General features: G+C 36.8%; 1 protein-coding gene across 1 annotated transcript; it reads left to right on the forward strand.

Moving 5' to 3' along the window:
• The first annotated feature begins 5,694 nt into the window (after positions 1-5,694).
• LOC120256638 (TBC1 domain family member 5 homolog A-like) lies at positions 5,695-10,128 on the forward strand. The gene is made up of 5 exons (XM_039264309.1): positions 5,695-5,998; positions 6,806-6,909; positions 7,353-7,529; positions 7,770-9,634; positions 9,785-10,128. The coding sequence occupies exons 1-5, from the start codon at positions 5,805-5,807 to the stop codon at positions 9,932-9,934; spliced, it is 2,490 nt and encodes an 829-aa protein (XP_039120243.1). The 5' UTR covers positions 5,695-5,804; the 3' UTR covers positions 9,935-10,128.
• Positions 10,129-19,281: the final 9,153 nt, after the last annotated feature.

Below are 19,281 nucleotides of genomic sequence, written 5' to 3' on the forward strand. Positions count from 1 at the left end.
ATTATTTATGAGCAATAGGAGGAGAGACACAATATCCTTTTATTATGGTTTACAAAAAGAGAATAAGAAAAAGGTAGTATGAGATGGTGATGTGAATGGTGATGACTTATGTTGATGTTTGAACTAAAATTTCGCATACCACATGAACCATATAAAATGATTCAAAAGTATATTTTGCGTCCATTAAGATTCATATGCTTCATTTATTATTGGGTGTACTATTGACTCTTATTTTGGTCCTTTTATTCAATTAATTGGGCTAGGGGGAGATGCACATTTGAGACATTTAGGACATGAAATGTGTGGTGTGTGCTCTAATTGTTGAATGAAGAATGCATGTGTCGGAGATTCAATTAGCACTTTCGAGAGAAGTCTTGTTATATATATATATATATATATATATATATATATGTGTGGGTGATCCTAGTGAATTTGGTAAACAATTAGAGCACTAGTTAATTTTATTTAAGTTTTTGTTTTTTACTTTTGTGTGTGATTTTTGCAATTTTTTTTCTTGTTTATCTGTTTTTGTTATTTATAATGTGTGTTATTTCTATTTTTGATGGTCTATTATTTGTTTTTATCTTGTTGTTTTTGTCTTTTTATGTATAATTCTGTATATGTTGTTTGTACTTTATTTTTTTTAAAAAAAATCTGATTTATTTATCTATTTAAAAAAAAATGTATGAGAGGTTTTACAGTTTGTTTTTTACATGCATTTCATTAAATTATATTTTTTTAATCGAATTGTTAGTTCATATGATATGATTGTAATTTTAATCTAATCGGTACTCAATTAAAAATTATTTTAATTATTTTAATTCAATTGCATAGTTATTCTTTTTATTTTTATTTTTATTTTTATTTTGAATAGAATAGTTATTTTTTTTATGATTTTCACGTTTGCTTGAACTAAAAGATAATTTTATTATCTTTCCTAAAATTATACATTTATATGATATATATATATATATATATATATATATATATATATATATATATATATAGTTTAAAGTGCTTAAAAAATTTATAAAATATAAAAAGCTTGCAATTATAATTAAAATTTTTATTGGCGACCAGATCAGTCAACTCTTGCTCACTTCAATCAGTAGCTCAAATATATATTTATAGTTAAAAAAAAAGTTTAATTGATTAATATGGGGACTTGGAAGGAGACATGCATGCCCTACTATATATATATATATTTTTTTTATTTTTTTTTTTTATTCATCTATTTATTTATGTGTGTTGAATGAAATAGAAGCTCAAGACACAAGCAATGCAAACAAATAAAAACTAATAATTGAGTTGGGTAGTTAAGATTTATGAGGGGCCATAGTCAATCAACAAATGCAAAATTCAACAATTTATTAAAAAATAACCAATCATGAACCTAATTTTTTATTTAAAAAAAAATTAATTATGATCGATAAAAACACAATGAGGCCCTGCCCACTTTCTATCTACATGCCGGTCATTTACTCAATTTAGATTATGAGAGTTAGAATTTGTTGGAGAAATGGTTCACGTGTTAGAAATAGAATTGGTTGAGAGTTGGTTGGCAACTAATTTAAACCCTTAAATTAAATGGATCCTAAACATATGACAAAAAGAAAGAGTAACTTAGACAAATCTTGTTTATTAACAGTCTTGATCGAATTAATTAACATGTAATGGATCAAACAGAATTTGAAAATATTTTTCTCTCCAAAATTAAATGTTTCCAAATGATTATGAAAATTCTTGCTCCCATTGAATCATTTATATCTATATGCATCAAGATACATCAAGATACCAATTGATGGATCCCTCGAGAGATATGAGAATCAACCTACTTACTCTTTTTTAGATTAATTATTTTGATTTAATCTATGTTGATGTTTATTTATGTTTCAATTATTCAATTATGTTTATTAAATAATTAACTTTAATTTTTTTAATGTATGTTTTTTAATTAATTGTATTTACATGCTATGAAGAAAGTTTTTTTTTTAAATAAAAAGACACATTCCATGAAAAGTTTTTTTTCATATAGTTACTTTTTTGAAAAGGTACACCAATTAATATCCTAAAAATATAGATGATATTTTTAGAATCAAAATTATGGTATTACAGTTTTTGATTAGATAGTCATATTCTGGTGATGTAAATGCCTAACGAACTACGAGCACTGAGTATGGATGAATTCTGTTTCAAACACATTGCAATTTTGTAAACGTCTATCAAAAACAGGTAGTTCATATAAGTATTTATTTATTTATTTTGTCTTTATAGCATTTAGTCATTTGCATTTATTTATTTTTATTTTTTTAATACTTTATTGATCTCAATAATAATCACAACAATTTAAAACTGTTAGAAATTTTAGACCTTGACCCATATTTCCCATTTTTTTTTTTAATATCAAACAAAATTCAATTCTCTAAACCTTTGCTGAAAGTGGGCAGTAGTCAATAAGAAATCCTTATTTTATAAAAATTCAATAAATTCCTAATAACAACACCATCCTACCAATCAGCATCCAACACGTCATCAAAGAATCCATTGTCCTTCCCAAGACAAACGCTGATGACGTGGCCACCAAAGCCAAGCTCAAAGCTGGTTGCTGTTTGTGATCTCGCAGCTGATCCGAGATCTAATCATTCAATAAGACAAGGCTCTGATTTTTCCAGAGAATCGTGCAAGTGATCCATCACATCAACCAATAGAATAACGCCACGTGTAATCGTACCTTCGTCCTTACCCATGTGATGACTCAGCAGTGACTTGGCAGTCATGCCATGGCTTCTTTCACATACAAACCCCTCTAATTAATATAATTATAAATCAGTCCTTCCGTAAAATTAATATTTCCTACTTATCCTTGAAAACAAAATTAATCCTTGGGACTTCTTGTTTGAAATTTATTATTATATCTATATTATTATATGGAGAAAAAAAAAATGTATTTATTATAATTCAAGAGAGGTGGTTATTTCATAACTCACTGATTGAGAATCCAAATAAACACTTTTTGAGGAAAATGAAATGAATTAGTGGGGTCTTATGCTCTTAATAATTTGAGGAATGTTATGAATACTTTTGATATTTTTCCGGTTGGTTTCTAATGTTGTCACTGTTGATTAATATATTGATTTTTAGTGATGTGAAAGTTCTGTTGCATCTTTATCAAAATCTTATATATATATTTATATATATACAGTGCTATTTTTTTTTCAAAAATAGAAATATTCAATATCTTTTATATATATATATATATACAGTGGTATTTTTTTTTTCAAAAAATAGAAATATTCTATAACAGTACTGTATTAATATTGTTATGTTTTGTGATTGAGATGGTAAATATATGTATATAGAGAGATTATGCATATTAAGAATTGGTTGACTTTGAAATTAGGAGTCAAAAAATCCATTACTAATAAGCCTAGCCTCCGGTTTTGATTATTTGGCCAAGTTTGACTAAAGACTTAGTCTGAGATTGAGATATTTTAAGGAATATTTGGTGCACCTTCTAGGAATAAGACTATTTCACAACAGTTAATTTGAAATAGTTATATATATATATATATATATATATATATATATATATATATATATATATATATATATTACAATACGTTAGATGACCAACGTCCAAGAAACATGGTGGAGATGAAAAAATAAGATAGCGAGGACGTTGGATGTTAATTCAATAGCACTAGGACGTTTATAGAGTTTGTATCTATGAATAAATATCTCCAAAAAGATGTGGGTTATATATATATATATATATACATACGTAAATCAGTGGCGGAACTAGAAGGAATATGAAAGGGGTGTTTTACTCAAAAAATTAAAAATAAAATTTGAATGTTCCCTGTAAAAAAATTAATATATATATAATATTGTAGATTGGTCAAATAACATGTCATTACTGTTCGATCCATCCAATTTAACAAAAAATAAATAAAAACAATGAGGGCTATAAAGATTATAAAGACAGTTATAATTTTTTTTAAGATTGACCAAGTAAAAAAATAAAATAAAAAAATAAACAATATATTTTTATAAATATTTTTTAAAAAATATTTTTATGTGTTATATCATAGTTACAAAAGTCATGGTCAAATAATAAATTTTAACAAAATTTTTTTAAAATATAATTTTTATATTGTATAAATTAATTTGTAAAAAAACAAAGGGGATAAATAATAGATTTTTGAAAAAATAAAATTTTTACTAGATAAACTACTTTGTAAAATATTAATAGGTCAAATAATAAAGTTTTTGTAATTCTACCACTAGCCTTGTATGCATGTATGTGTGCATGTGTGTGTATATATATAAACACCGTTAATTGATACATATGTATATATATATATATATAGATATTATTAACTTGGGGGCCAAGGGGCAAGTACACCCTTGACTCCCCCTCTCCTTCCGCCCCTCACGTAAATCATATACAAAAGTGTTGTTTATGGAAATATACTTATGTATTTTAATTAAGTTTTTTTTAATGAATGTAGATAAGTTATGTGTTTTGAGCCGCACATATGTGAAATGTAACTGTAAACTTAACAACGCATGTGTTCTTACCCTTCGCAAGATGAGCTTCAAACCCATTTGTTTAATAAAATATAAACACCTTAGGTAAAAGACTCGAAAAATTCAAATTGAGATTTGAACTCATCTTTTTATAAGACAAGAAAGTCTTATCTAAAAGATTCGATGTTAATAAATTAAGTAATTATTGACATTTTTTAATGATTTTAATAAATGTAGACAAATTCACTATGTATATTTATGATATAGTGATTAGTCTAATATGACCTTGGTATGGTTACGTACTTATATTTAAAATTTTGAACATGAATATGCACATATACAATATATTATATATGTAATTTTTAAAAAAAATTAAATCTTTGACCCATCTGTTTTTTTAAACCGTAAATTCTAAATTAATATAGATAAAGTACTGGGAGTTAAATAAAAATGTTCACATAAATATATATAAATATATTTCTTTCTTGAAAATAATTAAGTAATTTTAAGATTTTATAAAAATTATTCTATACAAAAGAAAAAAACAATAAGATACTTTAGAAATTAGAATGTTTCTCAGAGAGTTCCATAAATCAGTTAATTTAAAACCACTCAATCCACTTTTTCATTTTCTTATCCATTCTCTATCAAAAAGTCTTTTTTTTTCAAAAAAAAAAATAAAAATAAACCACACAAATTGAATGATTAATTATTTTTTATTAAATCACTCATTGGCTGAACCATAAATTTCTTAAATAAATAACCAAGTTTATTATTATTCAATGCACAATAAATAAGATAAAATAAGAAAAATTAAGAAAAATAAATAAATAAATGAAATAAACGTGAAATAAATGGCTTTGTCTCTCTGAGAAGCCAGGATTAGAACGACAGCTCATCTTTCAAAACAAAGAGACTTTTGAGTGAAGAAACCATACTCTTCCCATAATACCCCTATTTTCTCCTTTTCTATTCCCAAAATACACCTACTTTGCTTCTCACACTTCCCAATATACCCCTAATTTTATTTCACCTTCAAGGTAAAATTTTATTTCGTGCAATATTAGAAGTTTCTAAGGGTGTATTTGCAAAAAAAATTGTTTTTTTTGGAATGATTCTTTGATTCCTTCCGACAATGCTCTTTTTCCATAATACCCCTTTCTTTCCCAAACCTTCCCTTTGGCTCTTGGCCATCCAAAGTTGGCTCCTTTATACGTTTATCGCTGACAAAATCCCACCTTTATCTCATTTTTCTCTAGAATCCCTAGGGAGCCATGGCTCCAGCCCTGGTTGATCCCTCATTGCTTGAAATCTCGCAATCGGATCGGAGTTTGGCCGTGGAATCGATGGAATCGAGATTCTCGGACCTTCGGGGCGTTAGGTGGCGCATCGATCTCGGGATTCTTCCCGGATTGGCATCGGCGTCGATCGATGAGCTCCGGCGGGTCACCGCTGATACCCGGAGAAGGTATGATTTGGTTTTTATGCTGTAAAAATCGTTCCTTTATCTTTTTTATGTTTTTGTGGATTATTGTGTGTTTCTTCTATGCTGGTAGCTTTCGATGATTTTGGTGTTTCTATGGATCATAGTCTTAATTGTTATATAGAAGTCTTGATGGACTCGGGAAGTACCGACAAATTTTGTTTCTAGTTTCATGGATATGGTGCTGAGTCGTGTTTTTGGATGCTTTCTCTGTTTATTTTGGAGTTTCTATTCATATTCAGTTTGTTTTGGGTTGAAAATCAACGGAGAGGGAGTCTTCTTTGTGTTCATCAACATTTGTGTTTATTTGTTTGCTATGATTTTGTTGAGTTTAATCAAGTTTGTGAAAGAGCTCCTTTGCTATTTCATTCATTTGTGGCCTTTTTGGTGGATGAGAAAGTGGTTTTTAGCCATTGAGTTTAGCAATTAAATGTTGGTCATTGAAATTGTTTTTTCATGTAAACTTCCTTAGATGCACTTGTTATGTCTTAGTTGAATTAATGATTGAGCATGAGTTACTTATTTTCAAGCTGATTGAAGGGTTTCTACATGGTTCATTAAGTGTGTGTTGTGAACAGATGTGCTTCTCCTGGAGCATTATATTGTCTAGCATTCACAGTTTCATACTGCTTTGTTCTTTGATTTAGTATTTTTCCTTCTTTTATTTCTTGGTTGATGATGTACAGTGCCTTTTTTTTTAATTGTAAATTAGATGATTTTATTTTTATGTATTTTTAGCTGCTCCAGTCTAGTTATCACTGCCTGATATGTATCAATTTGCTATCTTCACAGATATGCCAGCATGAGACGACGTCTTCTTATAGATCCACATCTCAATAAAGATGGAAGTAGTTCTCCAGACCTTTCTATTGACAACCCGCTATCACAAAATCCTGGTACATCTAACTATTGCCTTCAATGGAGTTATTTCATTGTGTGTTGCTTAAAAAGGCTGTAGAACTTTGGTTTCTTTAACTTCCTAATGAATGGCAAATGCTTGGATAGTTAACACCATTTATCATATTTTGAGAAGCGCTATTTGATTTTGGGTTTAAGCTTTTAATGCATCTATTTCATCTTGTAACCTAAGAACAGGGAATTATTATATTCTCACTTCTTGGCTGTAATTGTGTTCATGTTAGAATTTAAATAAGTTATCTTATTTGAGTTTCCTGCTGTTGATAAACACACAGAAATGGTTCGATTATCTATTTTTTTTTTTCTTTGTTAGTATGTAACAGGCAACACCTATTGAATTCTTGCTAACTTAATGCGAAAAAACACTTGATAATTGTTCTCTTCAGCCTTTTATGTTAATATTGTTGTAAATGTCTTTCAGATAGCACATGGGGCCGCTATTTCCGGAATGCCGAGTTGGAAAAAATGGTTGATCAGGACCTTTCCCGTTTGTACCCTGAACATGGTAGCTACTTCCAGACACCTGCATGCCAGGCCATGTTGAGAAGGATATTGCTGATGTGGTGCCTTCGGCACCCAGAATACGGCTATAGACAAGGTGAGTATTCTGTACTCTCGAGTATGCTTGTTTCCAAGGTCAAAACTTTGTGTAAATAATTTTCCTAGCAATTTAAGGTTTTGTATTAAGGAAGAACAATGGCTTATCTTTAACATCTGAAAATAACTCAGTTTACTAACAACTTAAAGTACAATTAGATCCTGTTAACTTAGACTAGATTATTTCTGGTTAATTCTGGGTTGTGTCAAGGACTCACATATGGAATGCAATTTGTTGTAGGGATGCATGAACTATTGGCGCCTCTACTTTATGTACTTCATGTCGATGTGCAACATTTGTCTGAAGTTCGCAAAGTCTATGAAGACTATTTTACAGATGACTTTGATGAAATGTCTTTCCCAAATGGTGATCTGGTTACTAACTACAGATTCACAAGGGCTGCAAACTGGGACGCTGGACTGGAAAATGCGATTGATTCTCAGGGGGACAAGGCTAAACCTTGCAGCCTGGATGACCTTGATAATGAGACGAGGGACATTTTTCTCTTAAGTGATGCTTATGGTGCTGAGGGAGAGCTTGGCATTGTCTTATCTGAGAGATTCATGGAACATGATGCTTATTGCATGTTTGATGGGTTGATGAGTGGAGGCCATGGGGTGGTGGCAATGGCGGATTTCTTCTCCCCTTCTTCAGCTGCTGGGTCCAGCTCAAGTTTACCACCAGTGATAGAAGCATCATCTGCATTGTATCACTTGCTTTCTATTGTGGATTCATCTCTTCACAGTCATCTAGTTGAACTTGGTGTCGAACCTCAGTACTTTGCATTAAGATGGTTGCGTGTGCTATTTGGACGTGAATTTTCCCTCGAGGATCTTTTGGTGATTTGGGATGAAATATTTTCTTCTTCCAATGGTTCAGTTGTGGAGCCTGCTTTGGACTATAGTTTCAAGGTCTTGTGCTCTCCTCGGGGAGCATTCATCTCAGCAATGGCAGTCTCCATGCTTCTACACCTACGATCGTCACTGCTAGCCACCGAATATGCGACGGCTTGCCTCCAAAGACTATTAAATTTCCCGGAGAATGTAGATGTGAAGAAGTTGATCGAGAAAGCAAAGTCATTGCAAGGCCTTGCACTTGAAGCTAATCTTTCATTGTCTCCGTCCCAGGAAAGTTCCAACCGGAATAAACAAATGGTTGGTAGGGGCTATAGTCTTCCAGCTGCTACAAGTTCTCCAAAGACACCACTGCATCTAATACCGGATAGCTACTGGGAAGACAAATGGCGGGTGCTACATAAAGATGAAGCACTCCGCTCAGGAACCAAAGGCCGTTCACTTTCAAAAGGAACAGTGAAAGGGATGCTAGTAAAGAGACTAGGTTTATCTCGGACAGAATCTGATCCTTCTCCTGCAATGACTTTGAATGATAATAATGATGCTCGGTCTTCTGTCAGGCGTAGTCTGGTAAGTGATTTTGCTAAAGAAGCCGACTTAAAACCTGACCTCGGGGAAGTGAAACACGAGAAAGATTTCGATATTTCCAGTAGCAAAGAGTCTATATCCATGGTCGTAGATGAGGAGAAGAATTTTACTGAAGCTGTTAACCATGTTGTCATTGAGGACACATGTTTGAGCGGCGAGAATTCTGTATGTTCTCCTGTGACCAGTCCTCATAGATTGCATGATGAGCATGAAAATGCATCAGACCGAAGTAGTGTTACTTCAAATTCATTTGTTGCTGATAATGATGAAAGTCATGAAATCCAAAATCTGGATGAGTCTACCAACAAGAGTGTCAATGGTAGTCCTGAAAATCCACTACCTCGAGACTCGGAAGACATGGAAACCATCTCTACCAGAAATCTTGTAGCTGATGCAGATAAGATAGAGAAAGAGGATACTGCTCTGAAGGACAGGAAACCTCTTTCCGGTAAATTTCAATGGTTATGGAAGTTCAGCAAAGGATCTAATGGAGGAAATGGCGAGAAAGGGGGAATTGAGGGACAACAACAGTCCTCTGTTAATGGAAACATCTCCAAAACAATCTCAGGCAGTACAATTTCTGATGGTAGGGCAGAAGTTGCCGACAAGAATATGATGAGCACTTTGAAAAATCTAGGACAATCCATGCTTGAAAATATTCAGGTGATCTTTCTTTTAATTTCTTTGCAAGTTCAAATCAACCAAATGCATAAAACTAATTGTCGTTTTTATTAAAATAATAAGATAAGGGCACTTCTTGAATTTCTAATTCCTGATGCTCATCTTCTTTCTTTTGATTATCCGGCTGAACAGGTTATCGAATCAGTGTTCCAACAAGATCGAGGCCAAGCTGGCACACTAGAGAACCTATCAAACAATATTCTCAAGGGCAAAGGGCAAGCAACAGCCATGACAGCACTGAAGGAGCTTCGGAAAATCAGCAACCTACTATCCGAAATGTGATCGATTTAAACACATTGTAAGTACCATTCATCTAGCAATAAGATCGAAGCTTCTGGTCCACGTTTCCAATTAATATCTTGGTGTTCGATCATTATGTACATATCAGCGTCAAATTATAAGAGGTTTATAATCCCAACGATGTCGGAATACTTGTGCACTGTTTGAATGCAAAGCGGCAAAATTAAGTTTCAGCTCTCTCAATTTTTTTCATCTCTGGAATGTACAGGGATTGCTCAATTAAATTTCTGCAGAAAACCATCATTCTGCATATCAATCTCATTCTAAAACATTTTGATAGATTTTTTTCTATATTATATGGTTTCTCGAATTTCCAAAAAAAAAAAAATATTACCAAGACATTAACATAGGTAAAATTGTCATTTCATTTAAAATCTAACTTATATGCATAGAAAAAATATTTTGTAAATTTATTAATCTATTTCAAAATTTTATTTAATAAAAAAACTTATTTCCAAAAATCAAATGAAAAATCATATATTTTTTTAACTTAAATTCGAGGTTTTTTTATACCACTTTACAGTTTTTTATATGGATGATTTTGCCTCTATAAAAAAAATGAAAAAGTTAACATCTTTTTTATAACGGTTTTTCTCCTTTTACAAATTTGGGAAACCACGTTATAAAATCGAAAAAAAAACCCCTCCTAAAAATTAAAAAAACAAGTGAAAATCCAATTTTTATATTGCCCTGAATTTCAAATTTTTTTTATCAAATTAACAAAATAACAATTTGTTGCAAGATATAAATCATATACTTGTATGCATAATTTGCATTTTATCTTTCCGATTCTCATTGATTTCCTTATAAAAGAGAAAAAGATTAAAAAAAAAAAAGGCTTAACCTTGTTGAATAAAAAAGCAAGAAATGGACAGAAAAATTTAATAACAAAATTTTAATTGCTTCCATTATGATAACTTTTTAATGAGACTAATTATTTGAAGGGAAAATTACTGTTCACCCCTCGTAATTTTCAAAACTTCCCAAAAACCCCCTCCTACTTTTGCACACCCCGGACAGCCCTTCCATTAGTGTTTAACTTCCCTTTTACCCCCTACAGTTCACTTCAAATGGGTCCATGTTGTGAAATCCCATTTTTAGCCCTGAAAATGGTGGGAAAGAAAAGCGTCAAAATCACATCGTATTCGACCTTTTGAAGGACTTTCTGCTTGGTTTAACGTTTAAATATTTTTACTAATATGTTTAATAATTGTCATATCAGTGTAATACTTCCCATCTCCGTTTAACGTTATCTTTTACATGTATAACTATTCATATTAGCGTGTAAATTCTCAAAGTCTCTGCGTAAAAGGCGATTTTTTTCGTTTGATCCGAATTCTTTGGCGGTGGCACATGGCGGTGGCAAGGTTATGGTATCGCGATGCATAAGAATTAATGACTGAGTATTAAAATTTATGCTGCAGTAACATAATTTTTCCGAACACCCGTTCGTTCTCATCGATCGATATCGGCGATCTGTCGTTTAACTTTTTTTCTCGGATATGAAGAGTCGGCGTGCTTGTGGAATTCACACCATAAATAACCCGGAAAAGAACCCTCCCCATGGACGACCACTCCTCGTCGTCCTCATCATCCTCCTCCTCCTCCTCGTCCTCCTCTTCCCATGGACAGACCACTCTATCTCGAAAGGATGTTTCGTGAACCTTCTTCCTTATCTTGAGAATCATTTAGCCGCAATCACGCAACAAGTTAAACTATCTTTTTCACCTTGAGTCGAAAATGCTCTCATAATTGCACGAATCGCGGAGGATTCTTACTGAGTGGATGACAGGCAAGCAATTAAGCGAGCATTTCGACTTGGGTAAGAAAAGAAATTTTTCACGTGATTTCGTGATTGCGGAGGATTTTCTAGAGGAGGGAGATCGAGAAACATCCTTTAAAGGCCGGGGTTGATATTTATCACTGAGACTTTACATTACCATTTAACAACATTACGTCAGTGTACAACTATTACGTTTTGTGTTTAACTATCAGGATCTTCGTTTAAGTCCGACCATAACACATTGATTAATAGTCGTTTTCATGAATGTGTGTTGTTTAACCTTTTTTTAATGTTGTACGTTAGTGCGGGGTTCAAGTTGATGCGCATGTTATGCAGACCGCTGTGAGCGTTCGAATGTCTGGACACTTGTTTACGTTATCGAGGGTCGAGTCGTGAGTGTCCAAAGTCCGAAGCGGGAGCGTTGTAAATGTTGTAAATGTTGTAAATCTTTTATAAATAAAAGCGAAACAAGCTTTATTTGTTGTGAACTTCGAAATTTAAACATAGACCTAGTAAAAACAAACAATGTGGGAAACAAAAAGAGCGTCGATTGTAAACAATAGAAAATACGTAAATATGTTTAAAGCAGTGACAACGGTGTTTAAGAAAAAGTTACTCTTTAAACAATGACAACGGTGTAAACAATAGAAAAAAAGTTAAACACTACTCAAGTTACTCTTTAAACAATGACAGCGGTGTTTAAGAAAAATACGTAAAGATGTTTAAAGCGAGTGACCCGGGAGGTACCCATCTTCAACGCGATGTCGGTGAAAGCATTCAATTTAAAACAATAACATATTATTTAAATGATATAGACTTTAGTTAAACAATTAACCGTTTTTTTAAACACTATATGTATCTGTTTAAACATAAAAAGCTTGACGTTTACACGAGACTCATGTTGAGTTGAGAACTTTCATTCGAGCGATGACAATATGTCTTCCTCGTGACGAGTGACATATATTTCCCTTTTTGCCCTTGGGATGGAGGGAAAAAAATACCGCTCGATCACATCATGTCTAGTCTAACCTCTATACATACAAGCTGTGCACTTTTTTTGTTTGCCTTTTCGACTGCTTTGTTTGTTCTTTACATCTTCTACTTCTTCTTCTTCGTCTTCTTTTTTTGTTCTTCATTTCATTTGGTTTTGTACTGATTTGGTTTTCGACCGATATATTATGGAGAGTTTTTGTGGTATTGCTAGATTCGACGGGGAGGGAAGAGTGCTAATGTTCACGGCTCGAGACTTCTTGGGAGTTGGTGTTAGGCGAGATATGTGAGCGATGGGGTCTCGAAGTTTCTCTTGTCGGGGTTAAGTTCATCACACGAGATGGATATAAAAGCGGTTTGCCCTAATCGAAAAGCGATGTTGACTTCCAGCGGATGTGTCACGTCCATTCCATCTTCAAATGTCTTTGTAGTTGATCTTGTCGTCGGGGGCGAGAAAATGTGCCATTCTCGAATCCTAATGAAAAGCGAGGTTTTACTCGTTGTAAGTTCCTTTTCTTTTAATTATTCCGGTTATGCGGGGTCATTATTGTTTAAATATGTCCAGTCATCTGGTTAATATATTATACTAGTCCTTTACGTTATTAGTTAATTGCTTAAGTATTTAATTTAACGTTTAACTATTGTCATTATCGGCTAAACATTATACTCTCAGCTAACATATTGATCTTTTCATTTGGTGAAGTGTTGGCGGGGAATTGATTCTGCGAGTGCTCCCATTCATCCCCATGGTGACCACGGCGGTGTGGGATGTCTTCCTTCCTCGTCGGATCATTCGAAGTGTTGTCGTTGGATATTGGACAACGTTTTTGACGGTGTCGAACATTTTCGAGGATGTACTTGAAATCATGCGATCAAAAGGAATTTTGACTTCAAATTCATAAAGAGCGAAAAAAACATCGTGTGATCGTGGAATCTTGTGCCGAGTGGTTGTCGTTGGCGCCTTCATGCATCAAAAGAGTATAACAAAAAAATACTTTCGAATCAAGACAATCAACCCGTCACACACTTGCGGTGGTGGCATAGGTTCGGCGTCACATCCAAAGCGTCCAAAAAAATGGGTTAGCGCACGAGTGATTCGAAGCTCGAGGGACCGTCCCTTGTCTGAGGCCATCGACATTCGAGAAGGACATGTTGCGGGAACATGGTGTCCACATACCATACAAGCGAGGCTTGGTTGGGAAAAAGAGCATGCCGGGTGGTCCTCGACGGCGGTGACATCTCCGGCTATGATGTTTGCTTTGGTATGTGGATAAGGTGGGCTGAGACGAAATCCGGCGGCGTTGCGATCGTGGAGAGAGCGGTGATCGTTTTAAAGCGATGCATTCTTTTCTTTCGGTAGCGTGTATTGTGGGATTCAAGAGGGCTTGCGGGGCCGGCTGCTGTTTTCTCGATGGTACCCACCTCCTTGGAAAATATCGGGGTACACTCTTTGGGTGCCACGAGGGAAAGATAGTAACAATGGTTTTTCCACGTCGCCTTGGTATAGTCGACAGCGAGACCCGATGCCAATTGGACTTGGTTCGTATCTAAGTTAGGCGATGCCTTATCACGAGGTGGAGATCATCATGAGATAATTACCTTCGTGTCGAGACGGGTCCAAGGGCCTTGTGGCGCAGATTGCGAGGGTCTTCCCTTCTTCGCCACATGCGTCTTGTCTTCGACATTTGGAGGCCAATTTTATGAAAGCCCGATGTCGGACTTGGGAAGGCGTTGAGGGAGGATCTTTGGTCATATGCTTCCGCATTGCGTGGGCATCCACGGCTAAAGATTTCGATGATACCAGTGAATGAGCTGCAGGCCGTATCACCCGAAGCTCATCACTGGTTGATTAATAAATCGGATATGGCACATTGGTCGAATTATCATTCGGAGGTGATCGTTGGGGTGAGATGTGATTCGAGCGTCGTGAGTCGTTCGATGCTTGGATCAAGGAAGCTCGTCATTTACTGGGTGGCGAAAATGGTCGACTCCATAAGGTCTGCGAATGTTGGTTTACACTTAACATTTAGTATTACCCTTTAAACATTCTCAATCTTTGTTTAATTACACTTGTCGACTTTAAATATTAATCATTTCGTTTAAATAATTACGATAATGTTTTAAACATGTTGGCGGGATTATTTAACCATCATTGTCTTTGTTTAACCTTATTTGCGGGTTCGAGTTGATGCGCATGTTATGTAGGCGTGAGCAAGCGACCAAATGGGAGAGCTACTTATGCCCGGACATACATTCGAAGTTAGAGATCATTGTTGAGGGACGGTAGAAATCTTCGTGTTGGTCGTTGTGTCGATGATCGTTCGGAGTGATCGACCAATCGCAGCGACTACGTGGATCTCGCCATCGAACTTGTTCATGTCGAAGGTGGCAAGTTTATGGTATCCCTTGCGAACATGCTTGCGCAGCAATAATGTCGAGCAGACACCCTAGCGTACATCGATTTATTAGCGGGTACTTCACCGTCGACAATTACAAATGGCGTCATAAGGAAGCTATATTCCCCATACCCAGCGATGGCCAGGCCTTGAGGGCGGAAATCGTGAGCTTCGTTTGCGACCTTTGTGACTAGAAGGCGACTGGGCGGCCTAGAGCGAAAAGAGGATCGAGTCGCGGCGTTTGATGTCCGCGAGGTTACATTACGGCCATTGCCGAGGATCCGGTCGCAGTCGAGCGATCTGCAATGAAAGCGCATCGCGACTAGAGCATTGTTAATAAACCGATGATGACAGGGAAACATTGTGTATTGATGGGAACCTTTCCACATTTAAACTCTTACTCTTTCTACAACGATTGAATGTATTTACACAGCGACATTGTTATTTTAAACGGATACACTGTAATTTGAAATATTTCAACTGATGTTTAAACAATGAGTGCATTTATTTAAAGCGAGAGAGTGTTATTTTTAAGCGGGTACACGTATTTTGAAATATTTAAAAAGCGATGTTTAAAGCGATATATAGTATATTTAAACAATGAAAGTGAAATGTACACAATTACAGACGTAAATTAAACAATGAAATAAAACCGAATGGAATTTAACACGCTTTTACTAATTCAAAACAAACAAAAATTTACATTAAGATATACAAGTCATGTTCTTCGAACACGAAAAGCAATGAATTGAATTTGTCCATATTTACATTTTGAAAACAAAATTGGCGGTCGAGATATACGGGACATGTTATTCAAGCTTGTAGCGACCCCCCTTTGTCATGGGCGTGGGCTCCCTCCTCCTTAAGTATCGCGGGTAACATGCTGTAATGCGAGGTGAGGAACGTCTGCATGCGGTGGCCGTAACTTCTCACTCCCACGATGGTGCTCGATAAACCGCATGGCGTGGGCAGGCGCGATCGGCGCTTCCTTGTTTTTGGGCGTGGGGTTTACGTATGCGTGCAGCGGCGGGTACTTTCAGTCGCCGACTCGCCTAACTCCATGCTCGGCACAAAGGTCGAATAGATTCCACTGTCGAGATATGCAAGTCGAGATTAGAATACCGATTTAAATACCAAGCAGATATTAATCGGACGTAATTAAAGAACTTACCATGTCCAGACGCGTCCTTATCGTACCGGACATGAAGAATAATGCCGTATTCTTGTTTATCATTGTCCGGGACAGCGACGTGGAAGTGGCCATTCATGATTATCGGGAGGATGACAATTTGAACTTCATGCGAGGTTCGCACGGCATCCCCGATCATAGCCATAATGTGTGTCATCGTGCGTCGTCTGCTCTGACATAAAGCGGCATGAGCGAGTCCGAGTGATGAGGCGCTTCTTGTAAGGATATGGCTCTTTGCTCGGCGACTTTTGTATTATGCATCTGAGCGTCCATCACATCATCGGTGACCATCTCCTTCCCCTCAGCGGCGTGTATAACTCATCGGCGTGTGGTCTTGCTGGCGTCGTTCTTCCATGCCGCGATCTTTCGAGGGATTAAAGCGATAACGAGATATTAGAAGACCATATTGTAAATATTTAAATGATATTATCAATTGTTACATGATATTATATATAATTAAAGCGGTAAGGCGAAAACTTAAATGATAACATAATGGTATTAAACACTATTAGGTAATAGTTAAACACTATAAGAAACCCTTTAAACAATAACATAAAAAGCGATTACACTTACGAAATCCGTAGAGCGATTGAGGAAGATCCTCATCAACTCACTTTCGTAGTTTATTAAAACGACTCGAGCCAACCCATTTCTTCTTCGGAATAAAAAGCTTTTCCGAGCACGTCTGGTCCAGATTTTTGATTGGCCTGATCATCTCTCTCGTTGCTCGGTTGGGGTCTTCATCGAGCATCTTCGCTTCGATCACGGGGGACGATGGCGGCGAGCATCAGCTGCGAGCAACATCCTTACATGGTTGTTCTTGTTGTGGGATTGTGTACGCAGCTTGTCTGCAATCGCCGACGTACGGCGCGACGCCAGCAGCGAACGGATTCGGCGATCTTCTCAGCCGTGGCCATGACAGCGGCATCATTGGGAGACACACCCTTAACTTGTTCTTGATCTTCGAGGATTGTGTCCATCTTTGATCAGCATGATCTCGGCACCGGTTCCACGGGTCGACGATTTCATCGAGAAGAGTCAGCGACCTTCTCAGCCGCAGCAGCGGCCATCATCTACGATGTCCTCACCGTCGTATCCCATATCATCAGCGGCGACAGACTCGATGCTGACGATCGACCGCGGATGGTGTTGCTATTGTTTCATCGTCGCGTGCGGTGGAGCAGAGGCGATGATTGTTCTCCTCTTTTTCAGCAAGTCTCTTCTGAATGTGGCCGCCTTTGGAATGACCTTCCCGATGATGTCGTCGTCGTCAAATTCCGACGCCTCGTTCGTCCCGGGTGCTCGGTTCTTTTCGAGGGATGGCGCGATCGGTTGTGAACGTCCTTCCAGCGCCTCCACCGAGCGACAAGGCGAGGGAAACTCGGTCGTCAATATCTGGCGTACGCTGCATAAGAGTTCGCGGTGACATCTTCGCTCAATGTCACGCGTGGTGTTTCACCGATCGGAGGCGCCATGGTCGGGGACCGTCGTTGTCGTGGTAGGGGGTTGTCTGCAATCTGCGGGGTAGGGGAGGGCTTCTTCGAGTCGAGGAATGCGTCGCGCGTGGTGGGTGTGGAAGTAGGAGAGCAGCGTCCAGCAGCGCGATAAGGTCGCCCTCATCTCTGCCTTCGAGCAAGTGGTTCGGGAGCAGATGGCATCCATCAGTCGGTTGGCTCGACAAATATTTCTTCTTGAGATTCAGCGGAACCATTTCAGAAACTAACATATGTAAACCAAACAATTTCATTGAGATCATTCATTTTTAAACTATAAAAACTATATTTAAGCAGTGTTTATATATTTTAAAGCGTTATAGAATATAATTAAAGCGGAGAACAAAATATTTAAACCGGTATGAATAATAGTTAAAGCGGTAAATACTAAAGTTAAGCGCTAAATAAAAATGTTTAAACATTAAAGACTTATGTTAAACATTGTCCATGATTTATTACCTCTTCTCCATCGAGCGATGACAAGCTCGTTTCTCTCGTAAACGCTTGCTTCGGTAAGTACTTTCACCCAGTAGACAGACATCCTTGGGATCTTGCCGAAAGCGGACTTTCTTCCCCGTTCGGTCATCTCGTAAAACAGAGACGTTAAAGCGCTAGAGAGCAGCCTTAATGTACCACATGTTGGTCTTCTTCCGGTAGCATCTATCTGCGCTCGGGCGGCCGCTTGTGGAATATCCTCCATGCAAAGCCGCTTGTACGTCGCTGCGCCCATGCGTGTCGCCCCGATGGGCGATAGATCATCGGCGTAATCAACGATCCGGTTCGGAGCCGGCGTGATGTATTTGGGAAGAGGGATCGTCCCCGTAGAGTACGCCCGTCGGGAGTTTGACAAAATTATCTTCTTCTCCCCTACGTCCGAACAAGTTGCGCGAGTGCTCTTGATGGAGTCTACGTGTCTCGTGGGTCTTTTGATAGATCACCGCCCTTGACAGCGACTGGGTTTTCTTCTTACGAAAGACCCAGCTGCGTCGCCATCGCAGTATGCAGACGAGAACGAGGGCCAGCGTCTTGAGGTGCGGAAACTCGTCGAGCTTTCCCCGATCCACGAATTTATTAGTGCGACCATCAGTACCTTTGCAAAGAGAATCAGAAGGGCACTCTCTTGGTATATGGCTTCGAGCTCGATTGAAGCGCAAGCGGTGTCGCTTCGAATAATCTCCCGAGTGATCGAGGGGTCGTGTTAACTTTCAATTCGACTAAAGGTCTCACTGGCCGGTGTCAAATAGCAGCGCCCATTAACTAGGTTGACCGCCGCAATCACAAACTGCGACAGATAACAACACATTCGACATGCGATGATTGACAAAAGTTTAAGCGGAAATATAAGGTTTTAAGCGGTAAACTACTCGGTTATTAAGCAGGAGATATAAAATGTTAAGCGAGACCCATTTTGTTAAGCGAGGGCGAGAATACTTAGCAGAGACAACAAATGTTAAGCGAACATCTCATTTCTTAAGCGT

This window comes from Dioscorea cayenensis, unplaced genomic scaffold (genome assembly GCF_009730915.1).
Source record: "Dioscorea cayenensis subsp. rotundata cultivar TDr96_F1 unplaced genomic scaffold, TDr96_F1_v2_PseudoChromosome.rev07_lg8_w22 25.fasta BLBR01001548.1, whole genome shotgun sequence".
Classification (NCBI taxonomy): Eukaryota; Viridiplantae; Streptophyta; class Magnoliopsida; order Dioscoreales; family Dioscoreaceae; genus Dioscorea; species Dioscorea cayenensis.